Source organism: Haematobia irritans, chromosome 2 (assembly GCF_050003625.1).
Source record: "Haematobia irritans isolate KBUSLIRL chromosome 2, ASM5000362v1, whole genome shotgun sequence".
Taxonomy (NCBI): domain Eukaryota; kingdom Metazoa; phylum Arthropoda; class Insecta; order Diptera; family Muscidae; genus Haematobia; species Haematobia irritans.
The window spans coordinates 95306626-95319876 of record NC_134398.1 but is presented as its reverse complement, the minus strand read 5'-3'; the positions used below and the strand labels follow the sequence as shown (position 1 = coordinate 95319876).

Genomic DNA, 13251 nt, shown 5'->3' with positions numbered 1-13251 from the left:
AATTTTCAACCTTTTTGCACTTTTGCCTTTTTTTAGAAAAGGCAAAATGCAAAAAAATGTGAATTTTCTACAAGAAAAGAAAACACCATAAGATTCGGCCTGGCCGAACTTACTGCTGTATACACATGGTTTTAAATAAGGTTGATCTAAAACATTTATACATTCAATTATTTAGTCCTATCTGCTTTTTAAATTGATATACATATCGTATTATTACATTTTTTTGTAAAATTGAACTTTTGAAGTGTTTACAAATTTTGGAAGCCCATTTTTACATAAATTGCTCAGAAAATGGCTTTTTTATGCCAGTGTACTATTTTCTACGGTTGATTAGGTCTGTAGAAAATATCACAACCTTAATAGTGTTAAGAGTTGGGTGTAGGAAACATTCAATGGGGCATACGACTGTAAGACTGGTGGCTTTTAGGAAGCGATTAGCTTGTGATTCATTCTTTGTTAACACTAAATAAATTGCCATCACGTAGAAATGTGACTACTTGTGGAGACTCAGATGAGATGCCTTGAAGGGCTTTGGAGACTAAGAAAATGTTGTGACTCCTTATTGGTTTTTCTGGTATTTTGCTTTTTAAAACAACGTATTTTGGTTGCTGGGGTTTGGATTGTGTGGCGAAAGGTTTTTTGACGTTTATGTTTGGGAAATCACGATCATTGTTTAAGTTGAGACGGTTATTGTTCCGCTTTCGCTTAGGGGACGGATTAGTGTCAAGGAGGCTATAATAATTCCCCCCGGAGGAGGATGCCATATTCGCTGGTTGTCAATGCAATGCACGATTTGTTATAATTATGAACCGAGAAAAAGTGAAAAGAAAATCTTTCAAAAAAGTAATGAAAGTGATAGCACCTTGACAGAAAAGCGAGAGTACAAAAAAACACAATTGTTTGTAACGAGCTGGTTGTAGACTAGTGCACAAATTAGAATATCAAAAATATATCGAATTTTTACCCTTTTTTGGGAAAAAAGCAAGTACATTCTTTCTGTCGTAACATTTTTTTTATAAATTTCTCCCAATCTTTCTAACTTGTTTCTTATAGAACACCAAATAAGGATACGTTTAAAGCTTTTATCGGTCATTTTGGTCCAGTAGTATATGAGTTCTTCTCCTCCTAAAGTCGGCAATTTCTCAAAAAGAAAAAAAAATTGTTTTCAAAAATTCTCATTTGGCAAAGAACCGATTGCTAAGCCGATGTATTTTCCAAAAAGCGCTATGTGTCCACTAACTAACTGTAACAGGTTTCAACATCATACCAATAAAGAGCTGAGAAATATGCAAATTACAAAAAATTACGTTTTTTCAACATATGTCCCCACCTCGGGGATTTTGGGAATTTCTGATACCAATTTTGGGAATGGTATATTCAGCAATATTTCTTAAAACAATTTTCCCTGCAAAAATCAATAAAAATCCTAATGATATAACAATTATTTCAAAAGTTATTAAGGTTTCAATTCATATTTGTAATTCCCAAAAAATTGGAATTTTTGAAAAAGATTGTTCCGTTCCCCAAAGACTTCAAATTTTCGTATTTTTTTCTTTTCAATTGCATAGAAATAAAGCTCTCTCAAAAACTTTTCCAACGATGTATTTAGGGTTTTTTCCCGGGAACGGAATTCCGGGAAGTTGCTATTTTTTCGATCCCGCTTTACCGGGAATGAAGTGCGGGAATTCCCGGGACATTTTCTTTACAATATTTTATATATAATAGAGAGTTTTATATGGCACATGACAGTTGAAATCTTGTTAAAGTGCATTTTGGAAGTGTAATGTGAATGACTACAATACCAAGCAGTAGTAGTTGCCTTGTGGGACATACACATAGTCGTGGATTCTAGCCCAGATTCTAACGGACTGCCAATTGTTAAAAAGAAGATTGCGCTTCCCAATTTATGATTGTCATATTTCTGTAAACCGACATTCTTATAGACTGAGTAAACCTTTATAAATAAAGGGACATTCTAACTTATGTGGCACACGTTTGCAATTACATAATTTCGTAATTATTACAGGGATGTATTTATGAAATATGAAAATTCCATCCTTTCTTAAGATAGTTTCTTAAATTTCAAATTTATACCTCATTCACATTAGGCGCGAAGTCTATTAAAAGTGGGGTTTAAATCCCTTATTTATAAGGCAAATTACAGTTGAAATGACAAATTGAGTATCCTAAATAACGAAAGTTTGAATAAAATTTACGTTCGATATAACGAAAAAGCTTTTAATCTTAAGGAAATAAACAACAAAAAATCAGCAATATTTCACGATTGTGAGAGTGGCTTAAGCCCTTCGGAAATGTCCACAAAGTACGGCATTCCAAAGATATTTAGATTCCATCAAATGTTTGGAAATACATATTCAATGGCCTAGTAACTAGGTACAGTTAGGTTTGATAGATTGGCAGCTTCGCTACGGGAAATTGATTAACCCCAAAACCGGTACAGGACTACTCCCTGATGTGAATGGACTAGTCCCAGGTCTGGTCGAAACGTATGGACGGGATCATTGACGGGGTAATTTTTCAGGACACGGCTTGGACTCATTCCAAAGGACATAACCTGGGAGAACTTAGTAGGACTACACAGGTCCTCATTAACCAGTCTGGGACAAACCCTTAGGAACCGGCATTATTTTTCGCATCCCAATTGAACCAGAATGGAAAAATTTTTGGAATATGTTGACCCATAGGCAAATGTCTAGATCCAATAAAATTTTAAAATCAAGGAAGTATAGAAATTAATAAATTATATGGAAATTTAAAAACTGATACAAACTAGAGCACTGGTACCAGTCCTGTGATAGGTGGCAATATGCACCAATTTTTCGTAGCATCGCCAGTTGGGCAGGTGGTGAATTTTTCTCTTATTAATGAGTGCTACACTCTTTTCAACCTAACCTAAATAACATATATCAAGTTGATCAGATTTTAAGGATTATTTAAAGCAATATTTTTTTAAATGCCTCTGTAGTTTAATTGTGCCACATGCTTCGTAAAAAAACTACGATTTTCTATAACAGTTAACATTTAATATTCCCGTTCTATTTAACGAATATTTCTAAATAATAATAAGAATCAAAAATCACCTGGCAACACTGCTCTTTCCCCACTTCAACAGTGTGTAAGTGAACGGACGTGTTTTCTAATAGCGGAGTATTTCATCGTAATAAGTACTTATTACGAATTTCACGTGTGGTGGAAATAATAAGCCACCATGCAACGAAATTCAAAGTCATCCACTGGGTTGCTAACTTCAGGGCCCAGCTAAGTAAAGCGATTCCTTAAAATGGGCTCAAGGAATTCTTGAAGCTGGAAAAAGGGAACGATCACCGGATGAGCTGCCATCCTCTAAACGGGATCAAAGATCGTTTGCCTCAGTTGCAAAAGACAGCCTTGTTATGGCTATCATTAATAAAGGACCATTGGACGGTATGATTCCAAGGCATAAATGGGGGGAAATTGAGAACGCGATGTCTGGTGTCTACTCCGAGGTGCTAAAAAAGTTTCCCGGACCAAGTCCTCGACGGCAAGATGCTGGATGGTATCAAGGACGGTATAAGTTAATAGCTTTTGCGGACCAGAGGTCTATGGATTGCTTTAAAGCTGCATTGATGCTAATTGGTAAAGTTTGGGAAGGAGCCGCTTTGGAGTTAGTCGATAAAAAAAGACATACCGCCTAAACCTGGAGCACATGCATGGATACCGGCAAATCCTCCTGATCCTGAGTCAATACTAGAGAGACTAAAAGAATGTAACCCAGATCTTCCAACCGCCGATTGGAAGGTTGGTCGTTTGGATGAGGTGGATGGACCAAGACGACATGCGGTGTTTATATTAAACATAGAGTCGCTGCCACATCTAGCCCAGACCCAAGGACGCGTAAGTTATGGCTTTCATGATATCCATATGAAGGTATACAAAAGCGATCAGCCAAAGGATTCCGAAACGGACAAGCCTCCGGTAGAGTCAGCAGTGACAAAATCTCCTAGCGAAGCCGAAGGAGACCTAAAAACTGCAGACTATGGCGAAAATCGTATGCGGGAAGTTTCTACAGGCTCAAACCACACCAAAGCTGAACCGCGGATTGTTGCGAGAGTCACCGAGATCTGTGAAGAGGAAGCCGTTGATGACTCAATTGAAGCGGCTGATGTGACGGTGGTTGAAAATTTTGATGGTTCTACGGTTCCTCCAGATAAATCTTCACCATTGTAAGGCCGCTCGTGCTGCCTTAAAAGTTCTCCTGATGAAAGGAGACATAGATATAGTTCTTATTCAAGAACTATACATATATAAGAACAAGATCTGTGAATTGAGCACTCTGGGTTTCAAACTTTTGCATAATACCGGTAACGATATAAATCGAGCATGTATAATTGCTAAAAACGAACTAAACTTGTTTCTGCTTCCTTCATTGAGCAATGCAGACACTGTCGTAGACAGTCTAGAGATATCCAAATGCAAATATTGGGTATCTTCGGGCTACATGGGACATGATAGGGAGATGCCACCATGTGCCGTTAAGACCTTAGTTGAGGAGTCACTAAAAACAAAGACAAAACTCTTTATGGGATGCGATGCATCCCTCTTTATGGGATGCGATGCATACTAATGCAAGGGGAGAGTCGCTAATAGAGTTTATTTTGCGTACTAACCTGGTAGTTTGCAATAAGGGAGATGCACCAACCTTCGTCACCAGAAACAGGCAAGAGGTTTTGGACGTCACGTTGACCTCTCCGGAACTGAATGATAAGATATCTGAGTGGCAAGGTTTGAGGGAACATAGCTTCTCAGATCATCGCTACATCCTATTTCCGCCAAATGTTAGGAAAGCTGATTGGAATAGGTATAGGGAATCGTTCAATTTGATGATACCGGAAATGCCAGTGACAAATATGAGCACTGTGCAAGATATCGAACACGCAGTGGAGCGGATTACTAAGGCCTTCAACATGTCACTGAAAGCTGCTTGCCCTAGAGGAAAGCCAAGGGGAAAAAATCGGCCGCCATGGTGGACTACGGAGTTAAGTAATATGAGGAAATCCTGCAGGAAGCTCTTTAACAAAGCAAAGTCCACAAGAGCTCCGGAGGATTGGGACACTTACAAGATGAATCTGAGAGCATATAAACGAGAACTGAGAAGGTCTCAACAAAACTCTTGGGAAGATTACTGTAGCAGTATTGAGAATACGTCAGAGGCTTCCAGACTACGGAGGTACTAGCATCCACTAACACCGCTCCAGGTTTCATTAAAACATCGGAGGGAAATTGGACAACGTCCAGTGAGGAGATGTTGGAGGTACTCTTGGACACACACTTCCCTGGAAATCAAACGGTTGAACCATGTTCTGGCGGTGTAACAGAGGCTCAGCGGTCGTTTCCTATCGAGGAAATTGTGTCGGAATCTAGAATAAAATGGGCTTTAAATAGCTTTGGACCATTCAAATCCCCCGGACCTGATGGAATTACTCCGGCGGAATTATAAGCAGTGGCTGAAAGAATTATCCCCTGGTTGACGGTGATATATAAACGATGTGTAAACTTAGCATATACTCCAGAAAAGTGGAGGGAAACAAAAGTCGTCTTCATACCTAAAGCAGGAAAAGCTTCTCACTCGAGTGCGAAGGATTTTCGACCAATCAGCTTATCCTCATTCCTACTTAAGACCCTGGAGAGGATGATAGACATGTATCTTAGAACTAGCGTGGATTCAAGTTTGCTCTCGAAACGACAGCATGCATACTCGAAGGGCAGGTCTACTGAGACCGCATTGCATGAACTAGTCAGCTTTATTGAAAGCTCACTATCGTCAAAGAATACACAATCGTGGCTTTTCTAGACATAGAAGGGGAGTTCAATAATGTCTATCCGAGCTCGATATTAAATGGATTGACAACTCTGAATGTTGATCCAGGTATACTTAGGCTGTTAGACGAACTTCTAATAAAGAGACGTATTTCAGCCACACTAGGGGAAGCAAACATACAAAGGTATGTGAACAGAGGCACTCCCCAAGGAGGAGTTCTATCACCTCTTCTTTGGAATGTTGCTATAAACAACCTTCTGGTTTCCCTAGAAAAAGAAAGGATAAAAGTGGTGGCATACGCAGATGATGTGGCGCTACCAGTCAGGGGAAAATTCCCATCCACAATCAGAGATATTATACAGAGAGCTCTCCGGATGACTGAGAAATGGGCGAAAGATAATGGTCTTGGTGTAAATCCAGCAAAGACAGAACTAGTCATGTACTTCGAAGATCGCAAAACTCCCACGGTTAGGCCCATTTCCTTAGGGGGTACTGAAATTCCCTTTGGTGAGTGTGCAAAATGCATTGGCGTTATTTTGGACAGGAAGCTGAATTTTAGGCTTAATATTGAAGAGAGGGCGAGAAAAGCCACGGTAGCGTTGTACTCGTGCAAAAAGGCAATAGGAAAAAAGTGGGGACTAAAACCAAAAATTGTGCATTGGCTATACACGGCAGTAGTTAGACCTATAACGCTATATGGTGTTGTAGTCTGGTGGCCGGCACTTCAGAAACCGACTTGTTTAGATAGAGTTTAGCGCATGGCGAGCTTATGTATCTCGGGGGCATTTAGTAAAGGTGGGTATTAAGTTCGAGTTTAAGGTGAGTATTAAGTTCGAGTTTAGCCGCTAAAATCGCTAAAGTGAAAACTAAATCAGTAAGAAAAATGCATGAAATTATACAGATTTGTTGCAAATTTTATTATAACTTGATGGGGAAAAGCCCAAAGCAAATTTTCACAAAGTTTGTATTCCTTAAAATGGATTATTAAAGAAAAGTAATCGTGAAAAAATGACGTTTTTAGCGGCTAAACTCGAACTTAATACCCACCTTTAGCCGCTAAAATTGCTATTTTTTCACGATTACTTTTCTTAATTAATCCACTTTAAGGAATACAAACTTTGTGAAAATTTGCTTTGGGCTATTCCCCATCATGCTATAATAAAATTTGCAATAAAATTTGTATAATTGTATGACTTTTTTACTGATTTAGTTTTCACTTTAGCGATTTTAGCGGCTAAACTCGAACTTAATACCCACCTTAAGACAGGAACAGATTCTCTTAATGTCATGCTACATCTATTGCCTTTAGACATTTTGGCCAAACAGTCAGTTACAACAACGGCTGCGCGGTTGCGCGAGCTATCGCCGTGGTCGGAAAAATGTACGGCCATAGTTCGGTCCTCAAAGTAATGCCAGATGTGCCTAACGTAGTGGATTACACCCTGGCAAAACCACTTTTCGACAAAAAGTTTGAAACTCTAATTCCCAACAGTGAGGCGTGGTGTACATAGACCCCGGGGAATGAAAGATATATAGATTTCTATACTGATGGCTCCAAATTTAATGGACAAGTGGTGTTCGGAGTATATTCTAAAGATCTGGAAATTCGAATAGCGAAAAGATTACCTAATCACTGTAGTGTTTTTCAGGCTGAAATATTGGCAATAAGAGAGGTGGTGAATTGGCTGAGAAGTAATATTCCAACAAATATTGGCATTAATATATACTCAAACAGTCAACCTGCAATAAAATCCTTGGACTCTGTGTTCCTTAACTCGAAAACGGCCATAGACTGCCGCAAATCTCTCAACGAGATGGCTGAGCAGTACAATATTCACCTAATATGGGTGCCTGGCCATAGGAACATACCGGGGAACTGCGAAGCAGATGTGTTAGCAAGGCTAGGAACTACCATACATATTCCAGGGGAACTAGAATCTGTTGGTATGCCTCTATCCACCTGCAAGCTCTTACTGCGTGAGAAGGCTGTTATGATGGCCAATATTCGATGGGAGAATTGCAAGGGTTGTAACGACACCAAGCAAATATGGCCCCATTTAAACTTAAACCGCACACTAGATATGCTAGTGTTCTCAAGGCGTCAGATAGCACTCCTGATATCTGCTATAACGGGTCGCTGCCTGATAGGCGAATTTGCAAAAACTATTGGTGCGAAGTATAATGACTATTGTATGAGCTGTCATGATGCGGAGGAAAAGGAATCAATAAAACACCTCTTGTGTGAGTGTCCTGCATTTTGTGTAAGGCGTAAGCAAATTGTAGGGGCATATAGCTTTAGGATACTGGTGGACCTTGAAAACGTTAACTTAAGCAGTTTGTTAATGATTTTGGAGCAATCTGGTTGGTTCAACAAAAGTAAATAACAGAGAAGGTTCAGTGGTTAAGACTAGAAGTGCCCATATGTAATAGGTACTTTTAGTTAAATGTGGTATCACAATGAACTGAATAGTATAATTGAGCCTGAAATTTAATCGGTCTGCCACTTTAACCTAACAGTGTGTAATATTCAAAAAAATTATAAACATGTGTGTTTATTTGGATTCCAACACAATTATATCTAAGACATCTTGCTGCAAGCAAACATATGTCTAAAAACTGGTATTAACTAAACAAAAATATGCTTTGGATGAAATATAATATATTTGCACAGTACAAAAACTTCTTTACCTGAACAAATTCTGAAAATAAATGTTCTTGAAGCAGAATGTGTTTGAGAGTATATGATATATAGGCGATGTTTTTAGGGTGTGTGTAGTGTAGTGTAGATTACAAAAACCCTGATTTAACAAAATATATTTTGCAATATATTGCTGGATATGACAAAGTGTATCAAAGACAACACACTTAGAAAGATGGGAAATTGGCATGCGTCACACCAAATGTTGCATTTACCATGTCAGTTCCATATATGTTTATAATTTTTTATTTGTTTTTCGTTTTTTTTTTTTAATGAAAAACTTAATTTTCTTAATGAAACAATGTTAAATGTTAGGCAACAACAACAAAAATACATTTTCCCCTTTATTTCGTGCACTTAATTTCTTTTTATTTGCATTTTAATGCTATGTCAATACTTGTCGTATACGTGTTTGGTTCGAGAATGAAACTTACACCGTAAAGGGTTTGATCTCCTCGATAGCCAATTTCCTGTCTAAACTAAGAATAAAAAGAAATTTATATCAGGGAATGACGTAGAACAATCGGCCAAAAGTTTCTCATTATTATTTACACAAAATTTAACATCATTTGTGAGTTTTTAACAAAAAATATTGCAAATTAAATATGAACGAACGTGTATGTATCGAACACCGTAAATGCAACTTTTGGTATGACGTCGCCCATTTTCCAATCTTCCTTTTCTATTGTTTTTGGTTATAATCAAAAACAATGGAAGATGAAGATGGGAAAATGGCAGCAGAGGGTATCAAACCATTGACGGCGTTCGATGCAAACGTGTCGTTTATGATTTTTTGTTCCACGAATTAAACTAAGAATAAAAAGAAATTTATATCAGGGAATGACGTAGAACAATCGGTCAAAAGTTTCTCATTATTATTTACACAAAATTTAACATCATTTGTGAGTTTTTAACAAAAAATATTGCAAATTAAAAATGAACGAACGTGTATGTATCGAACACCGTAAATGCAACTTTTGGTATGACGTCGCCCATTTTCCAATCTTCCTTTTCTATTGTTTTTGGTTATAATCAAAGATAATAAAAGAGGAAGATGGGAGATTGGCTTGCGTCATACCAAATGTTGCATTTACCAGATTAGTTTAATACATGTTTGTAATCTTTACGTTGTTTTTCGTTTTTATTTTTTAAATGAAAAATGTAATTTTCTTAATGAAACAATGTTAAATTTTAGGCAACAACAAAAAATATTACATTTTCCCCTTTATGGAAATTTATTTCGTACTCTTAATTTCTTTCTATTTGCATTTTAATGCTATGTCAATACTTGTCGTATACGCGTTTGGTTCGAGTATTAAACTAATGTGGTAAATGGTTTGATGTGCTCAGTAGCCAATCTCCCATCTTCCTCTTTTATTATCCTTGGTTATAATTATGTATGTGTTAAAACCTTATTATTTTTATTTTTACCATACCGATATGTTCGAAACACATCGAATCACACTCATATAATTATTTCTTGCAGAGGCAGAAGCTGACATAACGGGTTCTCCAGATGTGCACATAGACGAAGGTTCAACACTGAAACTAGAATGCAAACTAAAAAAGGCAACAGAGATTCCAGAATTCGTATTTTGGTACGTATAAAAAATTCCTTTAAGTGGGAATACTTCGAAAAGAAATTAATATTGGGTTAAACATTCAAAGTAGAGATGTGCGCGTGACACGAAAATTTTTTCCCTGCGAGCATCCTTTTGAGGTCTGAGAACAGGAAAAAGTCGCTGGGGGCCAAATCTGGAGAAAACGGTGGGTGGGGAAGCAATTCGAAGCCCTATTCATGAATTTTTGCCATCGTTCTCAATGACTTGTGGCACGGTGCGTTGTCTTTCCACGCTTCGGAGACAGTTCACCGGTCGCTGTCCACTCAGCCGACTGTCGATTGGACTCAGGAGTGTAGTGATGGAGCCATATTTCATCCATTGTCACATATCGTCGGAAAAACTCGGGTGAATTACGAGTTAACAGCTGCAAACACCGGTCAGAATCATCAACACGTTGTTTTTGGTCAAATGTGAGCTCGCGCGGCACCCATTTTGCACAGAGCTTCCGCATATCCAAATATTGATGAATGATATGACCAACACGTTCCTTTGATATCTTTAAGGCCTCTGCTATCTCGATCAACTTCATTTTACGGTCATTCAAAATCATTTTGTGGATTTTTTGATGTTTTCGTCAGTAACCACCTCTTTTGGGCGTCCACTGCGTTCACCGTCCTCCGTGTTCATTTAACCACCCTTGAATTTTGCATACCAATCAATTATTGTTGATTTCCTTGGGGCAGAGTCCGGAAATTCATTATCAAGCCAAGTTTTTGCTTCCACCGTATTTTTTCCCTTCAGAAAACAATATTTTATCAAAACACGAAATTCCTTTTTTTCCATTTTTTCACAATAACAAAAGTTGCTTAACAAAAGACGCTCTATCTCGCAAACTAATTGACTTACAGAAGTCAAATTTTGACACGAATCATTTGAAGGCTGGTACTATATAAAAATAATATGCATTTAATACTAGCGACGTATGTGTCAGACCGGGGACATATCAGCCAACCTGTTAGGAAATTGGCTTGCGTAATACAAATGTTGCATTTACCAGATTAGTTTAATACATGTTTGTAATCTCTTAGTTGTTTTTCGTTTTTATTTTTTAAATGAAAAATTTAATTTTCTTAAATGAAACAATGTTAAATTTTAGGCAACAAAAAATTACATTTTCCCCTTTATGGAAATTTATTTCGTGCACTTAATTTCTTGTTATTTGCATTTTAATGCTATGTCAATACTTGTCTTACACGTGTTTGGTTCGAGTTTAAACTAATCTGGTAAATGGTTCGATCTCCTCAGTAGCGAATTTTCTATCTTCCTACAATTTATAATCTTTGAGCATGCTCGCCTTGCATACACAGAGTCGTGGATTCAAACCCTTTTTGGTGTTTGGTCGAATGTTTGTTTCTCACTCTCTCAAACACTCTCTGTAACCAAAGACAATAAACTCAAGGAAGATAGGAAATTGGCTACTGAGGAGATCAAACCATTTACAACGTTAGTTTCATACTCGATCCAAACGCGTATACGACAAGTATTGACATATCATTAAAATGCAAATAAAAAGAAACTAAGTGCACGAAATAAATTTCCATAAAGGGAAAAATGTAATGTCTTTGTTGTTGCCTAAATTTAACATTGTTTCATTAAGAAACTTAAGTTTTTTATTTAAAAAATAAAAACGAAAAATATATTAAAAAATTACAAACATGTATGGAACTAACATGGTAAATGCAACATTTGGTATGACGCAAGTCAATTTCCTATCTTCCTAGAGTTTATTGTCTTCGGAACTAACAGGGTAAATGCAACATTTGGTATGACGCAAGCCAGTTTCCTATCTTCCTAAAATGTATTATCTTTGATCTCATTGCCTATTGTTATTGTTGTTGTAGTAATGCGAGCACAACGATATATAAAGGGTGATTCTTTTGAGGTTAGGATTTTCATGCATTAGTATTTGACAGATCACGTGGGATTTCAGACATGGTGTCAAAGAGAAAGATGCTCAGTATGCTTTGACATTTCATCATGAATAGACGAACGATCTGCCACAACGTCGAATTTTCAGTGAATGGGCCCTAGAAAAGTTGGCAGAAAATCCGCTTTTTTATCGACAAATTTTGTTCAGCGATGAGGCTCATTTCTGGTTGAATGGCTACGTAAATAAGCAAAATTGCCGCATTTGGAGTGAAGAGCAACCAGAAGCCGTTCAAGAACTGCCCATGCATCCCGAAAAATGCACTGTTTGGTGTGGTTTGTACGCTGGTGGAATCATTGGACCGTATTTTTTCAAAGATGCTGTTGGACGCAACGTTACGGTGAATGGCGATCGCTATCGTTCGATGCTAACAAACTTTTTGTTGCCAAAAATGGAAGAACTGAACTTGGTTGACATGTGGTTTCAACAAGATGGCGCTACATGCCACACAGCTCGCGATTCTATGGCCATTTTGAGGGAAAACTTCGGAGAACAATTCATCTCAAGAAATGGACCGGTAAGTTGGCCACCAAGATCATGCGATTTGACGCCTTTAGACTATTTTTTGTGGGGCTACGTCAAGTCTAAAGTCTACAGAAATAAGCCAGCAACTATTCCAGCTTTGGAAGACAACATTTCCGAAGAAATTCGGGCTATTCCGGCCGAAATGCTCGAAAAAGTTGCCCAAAATTGGACTTTCCGAATGGACCACCTAAGACGCAGCCGCGGTCAACATTTAAATGAAATTATCTTCAAAAAGTAAATGTCATGGACCAATCTAACGTTTCAAATAAAGAACCGATGAGATTTTGCAAATTTTATGCGTTTTTTTTTTTTAAAAAGTTATCAAGCTCTTAACAAATCACCCTTTAGTAATGTAAGTGTATATGTGTATGACAGCCACCAGATGCAGTGCTGCCAACTCCTCAAGTCCAAAAGCACTAAAAATATATTATAAATTCTAACATACCACTTCCCACCACAAAATTGAAAATTAAATGATCTACTAAAAAAACCGTCCGAAGATGTACTATAGAACTTTTGTGTATTGAATTTGTAATTTTATGAAGTTATGAACCGGTATTCAAGTATACACCTTGATCAGTTTTAAAGCTTTCATCCAATTCATTTTATCAGTAATGTCTTTCAGCTTTCAAAATATTAATATATGGAAGGAAAAAAGCAC

The 13251-nt window shown here is 37.5% G+C and overlaps 1 protein-coding gene across 1 annotated transcript in view; it reads left to right on the top strand.

Moving 5' to 3' along the window:
- dpr19 (defective proboscis extension response 19) overlaps nucleotides 1–13251 on the top strand; it is a 305876-nt gene that overhangs the window by 236956 nt on the left and 55669 nt on the right. The window contains exon 5 of the mRNA XM_075294596.1: nucleotides 10003–10114. Within this exon, the coding sequence (XP_075150711.1) occupies nucleotides 10003–10114 (112 nt within the window). The remainder of the gene's footprint in view (nucleotides 1–10002; nucleotides 10115–13251) is intronic.